An 8,990-nucleotide genomic window follows, 5' to 3' on the forward strand; every position below is an offset into this window, starting at 1 on the left:
GACTCTGTCTACAGAGTTCAGCTTTATCTTACTCTGATGTATGCCCTCTTCAAATATAAAGCATATCTCACTTTCATCAGTGTTGTACTTTGATGTCATTAGTGGCCAAATAACCTACAGGACAGTCAACATATTGAGCTAGGGGGGCCAGTGCAGAGCAAGATTAGAGTGAGAAGTTAAGCACTGCTTCTTGTTGGTCTTAGCAGGTCATTGAAAGTCCAACAAATTTGTTTGTTTCATTTGCTTCTTGTAGAGTGTTGAGAGATGGTCACCAAGATAACTTTATGACATACACACTCTCTCTCCTCTTTTCTCCCCCTGCAAAGGTTCATTTCATCTGGTCCGCATGCTTTTAGACGAATACATCTTGCTTGCTATGGAGACCCAGTTTAACAACGACAAAGAACAAGAACTCCAGAATCTGTTGGACAAGTATATGAAGAATCTGGGTAACTAGGATTGGTAGTTTATAACCCTGGGAGTTCTGAAGCTTTGATGATGTTCACACTTGTTTGTGGTTAGGCAATGGTAGCCAAGCTGATTGGTTGTTTTGACATTTTTAAATAATTATTCTTCCATACCTAATATTGGCAGGGTGATTTGTTTATTTAAATTTCTCTTGGGATGGATGATAGATTAAGGCTGCAGTCTTAAAAACACTTATTGGGACATAAGTCTCACTGAACTCAGTGTCCACACACATTTCTGAGCAGGAATGCATAGAAATGTGCTGTTATAAAGCTAAACTAAAATTAAAACAGATTGCTCCCCACTTGTTCCTATTAATTCACCTTGAGTCACAAAATGCCAACCCTAAAAAGGTTGGTGCTTGAGCTAAGGCTTTGGTGAGCCCCTGGGGGTGGGAGGAGTTCCAAATTGCAGAGGTTGATTCTGAAAACAACTTTTGGAAATGGCAGAGGGATTATGAATCAAGAAAGGTAACCTTCGAGAAAACACTAGCTGGTCATAGAGAAGAAGGCTATCTCTTGGATATATTGAGCCTTTAAATAATACCCTGAGGAGAATAGGTACCCACTGTAAACCCTGAAAAAGTACTGTATGATATGTAAAAGAGTACTTTAAAAAATATTCAGGTATCAAGTGATATGGTTCTTTTTAAACATACCTAACGGGTTTATATTGTCCAAACACTCTGGACAATAGCTCAGTCAATAGCTCAGTCGGTAGAGCATGTGACTCATAATCTCAGGGTTGTGAGTTCAAGTCCCACATTGGACAAAAGATTCCTGCATTGCAGGGGATTGGGCTAGATGATCCTAGTGATCCCTTCGAGCTCTACAATTCTATGATTCTATGGTGATATGCCTGAGTCCCAAAGACACATGGTTACTCATTCATCTCCCTTCAAGGGAAAATCTCGCTTAACACTTCCCACCGTGCACTTCAAGTGTGTGCTCTTTCACAGTACACATTTAAGAAGCGTCCCTGAATGATCAACCCATTCTTACATGTTCACAATTCATATAAATATATAGCAGTATACGCACACAACAGTGCATACTCTTATTTCAAACATTGTGAATCCCATCTTATTTTTCCAGATGCCAGTAAAGCTACTTTTACTGCATCCCCGAGCTCTTGCTTCCTAGCAAACCGCAACAAGGCTGGTACACTTTCCAGTGATGCTTCTGTGAAAAATGAATGCCTAGTGGAGCAAGCCTATTTCTCTCTGCCAACCAATCAGCACAGTGGCATGTCCTCTGGTCTGAATCCTTTCTCCATGGGGAACCCTGAAAATGTGCAGCTAACAGGTAGGAAGCAAATCCCACCACCCACCCTTTATCCTTTTCTCGTATTTTCCCTGTGTAGTAGTGGGCAGTGCTATGGAAAGGAGCATGGGAGAAGGCTTTTTACTGCTATTTAGGTTTTGAAATAATCTGTATACCATGCAAACCATCCCTCTACTCTACTATTTGTTTTCCCAGGTCAAACAGAGCTCTCTAAAGCACGGGTCATCTCATGACTCCGCCCATATCTCCAGCCGGTTGGCGAGGAAGCGTCATCAACCAGGGACCGATGGCAGGCAGGCCTCCAAGTGTAGGTCCACCGCTGTCATCTCATTCCCACTGTGCTTCTTATCCGGAGCCCCTGTACCAGACTGTGCCACAAACCAACCAAAACTTTTATGGAGTCAGTGCTGGTTACCCGGTCATGTTCAGGACCCAGACTCACTCATCTTCTGCACCCTATCAGCACAGGGCAGAGGCCAGCCATTTTGCAGCCAGCAATGAGCAGCAGCGCTTCTCCAGAGACTACTTCAGCAGCAGCTGTGCTGTATCTCCATACAGCACAAGGTCACCCCCTAACTATGGGTCCTCTTCAACAGTACAGGAGGCACATGGCATGCAATTTCTGAACAGTGGGAGCTACAACTTTATGAGCAGTCCAGCAGCTAGCTCTGGTCAAGGATCGTCATATTCCTCAAATGCTTCCAATGGTACTAAAACGTTCAGATTTTTTAAATTATTGATTTCCATTGATCTGTATTTCTTCTCTAGTGCTCCAGAGTTTATATTCTCTCTAATACAACTTATGGAAGGGGTAGGTGTGCTGAGACATGTTCTTAACCTGCCCTCCCTGCTGGTGATGCTTTGTGGAGTGGTGGGGCCACCACAGCATCTGTAGTCCTGTTGCTCATGGAGGCAAGACGATTGGGCCTAACACCATTGTGCATCGGCAGTGAGCTCAGGGTCCAGTGGATCCTGGGCCAGCAGAGCCCCATCTTCTCCCTACCCCTAGAACCCATTTTTGGGTTGTCCTCTGGGTCTTGGTGGCAATGAGTCTTTCAGTAGACCCTCCACATGCCCATTTGCTGGGTGGAAGAGGGAGAGCAGTGCTGACAGGAGGCCATCTTAGCTCACAGAGTTCAGTGAAGGGAAACCTCTGCTCAGTCAAAGCCAGCTTGGCATAAAGGGTGGTTTGGATTGCTTTGTTACTCTCTTGCAGCATAAACAGCAGTGAGTCTTGTGGCATCTTCCAGGCTTGTATTGTAATGTAAGTTTTTGAGGACAAGAATTCTCTTTCATGGTACTCTGCTCAAAACAAAACAGAAATGAAATGAATAAAAGGTCCCTGATTTCTATGCAGCAGGAGCTCATAGGATAGTTTTCTAGATAATACCACTGTCTGCTGTTGAGTAAGAACTTAAGAAGACCCCAACAGGATCAGAGCAAAAGTCCATATATAGTCAAACATCCTGTTTCTCAAAGCAGCCAACCAAAAGCCTCCTCCAGGAAGCCAACATGCAGGACATAAAATCAATCACCTTCTTCTATTGTCGCTCCCAAGCAATTGGGACTGTGAGGCATGCTGCCTCTGCCTTTGAGTCCCCAGCATGGTGTAGGGGGACCAGGTGGTAATACTGGATAGCATCATGAGATGATGGAGAAAGTAAGCATTCAGCTGCTTGGAGGCTAGCATAATTGAGTACAGCTCTCTGATCTTATGCCCAATTGTGATCTTATGGTAGCTTCTCAACAGCCACACACCTACACGATGTTAATTTAGCCTCCTATGCCCAATTTCTTCTCTGCCACCATTGGTCACCCTCTGGTAAAGGTAGCATGTCTCCCCCCCCCATTCAGACACTGGTATCCTCCAGCAAATCATCTCACTAGCCATTGCTGCTCCAGTATTTAGAAACAAAATAGAAAATTCTTTCCAGTAGCACCTTAGAGACCAACTGAGTTTGTTCTTGGTATGAGCTTTCGTGTGCATGCACACTTCTTCAGATACACTGAAACAGAAGTCACCAGATCCTTAAATATAGTGAGGGAGTGGGGAGGGGTATTACTCAGAGGGTGGTGGGAATGGGTGATCAGCTGAGGTGCTACTGGAAAGAATTTTCTATTTTGTTTCGACTATGGCAGACCAGCACGGCTACCCACCTGTAACCAGTATTTAGAAGTTACTGCCACACAAGTTTCCCTAGTTAAAACTGCTGCAAATCACAGGGATGCTACTTCACATAAGCAGCTACCAGATGGAAGGGTGATGCTGTTTGGCTTCTGCAGCGTGTCCATCTTTTTGTCTTTCTTGTATCCATAACTATATCTCCATATCCATATCTGTGCACATTCACTGTAGACATGGAACTTTAATTTTATTTGGGTGCTGTAAGGCAGAATTCTAGATGATCTATGATCACATTCTAGATGATCTAATGCTCATATAACAGTTGTCTGTTATAACTAATATACACTTATTGTCTGTCAACAGGGTTCTATGGGAATAATATAAATTACCCAGAATCCCATCGACTCGGGTCAATGGTGGATCAGCATGTTTCGGTCATCAGCAGCATCAGCAGCATTAGACCACTGCCTCCATACAATGACATTCATGATCCACTTAGCATCTTAGAGGATGCTGGAAGGAAACAGGGAGCATCATATTATGGAGATGCCTCAATAGCCTGTCAGAACCCGCTAAGTAAGTAGGTCTGATGGCAGAACAAGAACTCTAAATCCTCTCATGTTTTGGACCGGGCCAACACCTGGACGGGGAGAAGAATAGTGCTGACTGGTCATGCACATTGGCCAAAAGTGAGAACAGGTCCTGTGCATGCACAGCTGTATGCGCATAGGACTTGTAGTACTTGGAATGGTGGAGCCCACTTGCACAGGTGCATGCAAAGCCTGCGCACACACAACTGTATATGAGTTGGATCTGTTCTCACTTTGGGCCAAATGCCAAAGTTGAGGTGTAATTCCAGCAGACAAGTGCTTTGTCTCCATGCATTTGCTCCACACGTGGGCTTGTATCCAGTGCAGCTCTAAGTAAGCATATCATCAGTGCAAGGGTTCTCACTTGGGCAATGGGACTTCCCATCTCCCCCACATACACTCCCTCCCCAAATCTGCACCTAAATGAGGGGGGGACTCCAAAACTCCAGAAGCAATTGGGGAGAGTCCCATTGTAGAAGAACCTATACACTGACTGGATGCCTTCTTAGTGCCCCATTGGATACAAGCCTTAGATCCAAGCATGAAAAATGGGTTTACGTTCTAACTTACATGGGAATCTCAGCTGCAAAACCCGCAGCCAGTGCCAGACCCCAGCTTTAGAATGGAGGCATTGTACATTTCCTCCACCATCCCCATGTATCTCAGACGTAAGACTTTCAGCGCAGAAGGCGCGTAAGGTCTAGGAAGGCTGAAATGCTGCCATTCGTCTCTTTAGAAATTAATCACAACTAATGAATGGTTGATTTCCCCCCCCAAGCTTTAAGTAGGGCCCATTACATATGTGATTTGGAAAGCTATGGTGGGAGGGCGGTTCCTCTGCATCACACCCACTCCCACTTTTCTGTTCAAAGGCGTCCTCTGGGGCTCCCCTTTCGAAATGCTGGGCATTTTCTCACGAACATTCTTCAGAAATGTTTGTTTTGGTTGGAAATGTCTTTTTAATAAAAGCTGGGGTTCAGAGGAACCCAACAGGGCCTCATGATCATCACACACACCCAAGAGTGTTAACTCCCTGTTCCTTACATACCGTAGCTACTTAATCTATGTTTGCAGGCAGGAAGAATGAAGAAGGCTTAATTTATGCCAGAATTGTTTGTAGTGCCAGGACTGCACCTTGAAAGTAATAGATGAAAGTGCTCCCAAACTTACAGACATTGTATTTCTTGTTCTACTGAGTAGAGCAAGTCCTCCCATAGCAGGGTGGAACTTGCAGATCAGAGGGTGCTATTTACAAGCAAACTAAAGCCATGGCCTACATCTCCATTTTCCCCTAGAAATTAAGCACTGGAAGTAGTAACTGTTGCCATTTTCTTTGTAGCTTCAGATCTGCAGCCTGCTATATCTGCATCCTCCTCCCAATGTATGTATGGACATTCTAGACAATGCCCTTCGCAGGAAGCAATGGACTCTTCTGGGCAAGGTAATAGTGAGATGGTCTCCACCTTGCCACCAATCAATACTGTTTTCATGGGAACTGCTGCTGGAGGCACCTGACTTCCAGAAGTGGCTGCACCCCATCTTCAGTCCCAGGACTTGATGGCGAACAGGAATGAAAAAGTATTACACATCATTTTTTAAGACTACCAAGAAGATTTTACGATGCACTGAAAAAGCAACTACAGCTGGTTGCAGAGTCCATCCTGTCTCAAGTGCATAGCTGTCAACCCTCCCTGCTGTTTCCCACTGCTATAATAAGGGAATTTCCCACAAAAAAGGTAAAGGTTGACAGCTATGCTCAAGTGTCTCTGGTCTTAAACACAGGAAAAGAGATCGTCCATTGCATTTTCTCTCCTTGTCACAATTATAACCAATATTCTTGCTTTTTTCCGTGTTATCAGGATGCTGTTCTTTCTTGGTGATCACTTTGCTGCCCCTTGATGCATGGCGTACCATATGCACCACCTCGTGGTTACAACAGTGTGCAGGTTCACACCTGACAATGGGTTGGCTATTCTGGATTTAACAGCTTTGCTGCACCATTATGATGTTCTAAATCATCTCACAAGAACACCCCTATATCAAAGAGTTCTGGTTTTGCTATGAGGCAGCAGTTGCTGCTCTCGAACCTATAAAGAAGGCATAATCAGAGTGAACTCTTGTTCTGCTTAAATGTCCTAGTTACCATCCTTTCTCTAATAAATTTTGTACAGGCGCTGGATATGTGCCAATATGCACTTTGTTCACTACTGTATTACACCAAGTGCTTTCTAGTCTATATTTGTTGCGTGCATAGTGAAGTGTAGCTTTATTTCACACCTGGAGGTCCGCTAGCTTTTGTGCACCAGCCCTAGATCTTTAGTATGTACATACTGCTCACAGCTGGCATCCAGCAACTGAACTGGAAGGAGGTCAGGTGAGCAGCACAACCCCACCACTCTGCCCGCTACTGGCTCCAGGTAGGTCTGGATACGACCCCTGCCTTGAAGAACAATTGCCAGTCAGCACAGTGTAGATGATTCTGAGCTAGATGGATCAATGGTCTGATGCAGCAGAAGGCAGCTTCCTATGTTCCCACACCACAAAGTCCATGAAGCAGCGTGACTGTGACAGTGGTGTACTTACATGAAACATCTGGTTGCTGAGTAATGTGACAGCAGCCATGAACTGTAGAGCTTGCCTATGTAACATTGCATGTGTACATGAACACACCTACCATGTGAGTCAGCCTTTCAATATATAAAATCAGAACACCAGTACATGATCCATGTGAACTGATGAAATTTTCACAGTATTCCTCCATAAAGCACTGAAATTTTTGCCTGTTTTTTGTTGCTAAAGTCCCATAATTTTTGTCATGGCACAACAAAGCAGAGCAGAAACCAGCGATAAGTTCCAAAGAATTGTGTGTGGGGGGGAACATTCCTCTGCCTCATTATTCCTCTAATTTATATTTAAAAAGCAGTTGTCCTGTATCTTCATACATACATTTTGTTTATTTTGTAAAAGCAAAGAAACGTTATTTATCGCATGTTATTTACCTTTATTTATTAGAGTTGCAGAGTTCTTTGCAAGTTGCAATTCTGTTTGGCAGATTGTCAAATGTATGTGTTCTACCTCCTATGGAAATGTTTACAGGGTCATTTTTTATGATGGGGTGGTGAACCTGTAGTCATCCAGATGTTGTGGGACTCCACTTCCCATCAGCCCCAGACAACACATACCAGTGGCTGGGGATTATGGGAGTTGTAGTCCAATAACATCTGCAGAGCCACAAGTTCATCGTTTCATTTTATTGCTTCAAACCTATCTGGACCAAACTTGCATTTTCTAATCTTGTGGATTAAAGGGTTTATTTCAAATGCTATCAAGTGGCAGCCTTTGTTATTTTGTTGTTCTCTGATTGCTTCAGACCTACACTCTTTTCCAACCTGATGCCCACTAGGTGCTTTGGATCATAAGTTGTACTTCAGAACATCTAGAGGGCACCAGAACAGGGAAGGCTGTTTGAGCGTATATTTCAGATGGAAAAAATATCTTTTGCCATCTTTTCATGGTCAGCATTTCTTCTGAATTCTTTATGGTACAATTGGATTCACCATGTGTAAAATTGTCTCTCAGTTCCAGTGACTATAAATCTCAGGACTCCTTCATAACTGAAAACATTCCTCACTTCTGAATCTTTCAGCTGCACTACCACATGCAGCATGAAAGGAAGGGTATCTAGCGTTTGTCCAAACCAGGCATTCTACATGTCTTCCTTTGGGCCCCTTTAAAAAGACTAAGATCATGACCGTAGTCACCTTAGAGACCCTATCATCCTTAGCTAGCGGGAATGATGGGAGTTAGAGTCCAGCAACAGCTGGGGACCCAAGTTTGAGAAACTCTGTTAGAGTCTAAAATCCTGACTGCATTTTTGGGAACACATCAAACCATGACTAAGTCACCTTGCCAATATTCCTTGTAGCCTTACATGGTATCACCATAGTGCTATGAAGAAGAAGAGTTTGGATTTGATATCCCACTTTATTACTTCCCGAGGAGTTTCAATGCAGCTAACATTCTTCTTTCCCTTCCTCCCCCACAACAAACACTCTGTGAGAGACTTCAAATAAGTGTGACTAGCCCAAGCTCACCCAGCAGCTGCATGTGGAGGAGCAGGGACACGAACCCGGTTCACCAGATTATGAGTCTACCACTCTTAACCACTACACCACACTGGCTTCTCTACCCTGAAAAGCAACAGCAGCATCCTTCTGGCACATGCACCTGCCTATCTCTGGCATTAGAATAGAAAGGCAAGCTCCCTACCTGCTTGATGGCCTGCAGTGCATGTGATCAGAGGCTGAATTGTTGACTGCCACATCCTCAGATGCTTCGACACACAGCACCACATCTGTTTTATCCATAGTGTAAGGATGCAAAGATACTCACCCTAGTTCAGCATACATTATATTTAGAATCCCCTATAAAAGGCTTTAAATTAAGTCCTGCATCTAGTACATATTGAACACCATGCTCTGTTCTGTTCTTAACCTATTAATGTCAACAGAATCTTCTGAGGTC

At 43.9% G+C, this 8,990-nt stretch overlaps 1 protein-coding gene across 1 annotated transcript in view; it reads left to right on the forward strand.

Annotated features, from left to right (window-relative positions):
* Positions 1-6,133, forward strand: part of LOC117044571 (DNA-binding protein RFX6-like) — a 6,329-nt gene extending 196 nt beyond the window's left edge. Inside the window, exons 2-6 of the mRNA XM_033145388.1 lie at positions 282-449; positions 1,563-1,790; positions 1,964-2,458; positions 4,240-4,452; positions 5,806-6,133. Of these exons, the coding sequence (XP_033001279.1) occupies positions 282-449; positions 1,563-1,790; positions 1,964-2,458; positions 4,240-4,452; positions 5,806-5,981 (1,280 nt within the window). The 3' untranslated portion in view covers positions 5,982-6,133. The remainder of the gene's footprint in view (positions 1-281; positions 450-1,562; positions 1,791-1,963; positions 2,459-4,239; positions 4,453-5,805) is intronic.
* Positions 6,134-8,990: the final 2,857 nt, after the last annotated feature.

Source organism: Lacerta agilis, chromosome 3, assembly GCF_009819535.1.
Source record: "Lacerta agilis isolate rLacAgi1 chromosome 3, rLacAgi1.pri, whole genome shotgun sequence".
Lineage (NCBI taxonomy): Eukaryota > Metazoa > Chordata > Lepidosauria > Squamata > Lacertidae > Lacerta > Lacerta agilis.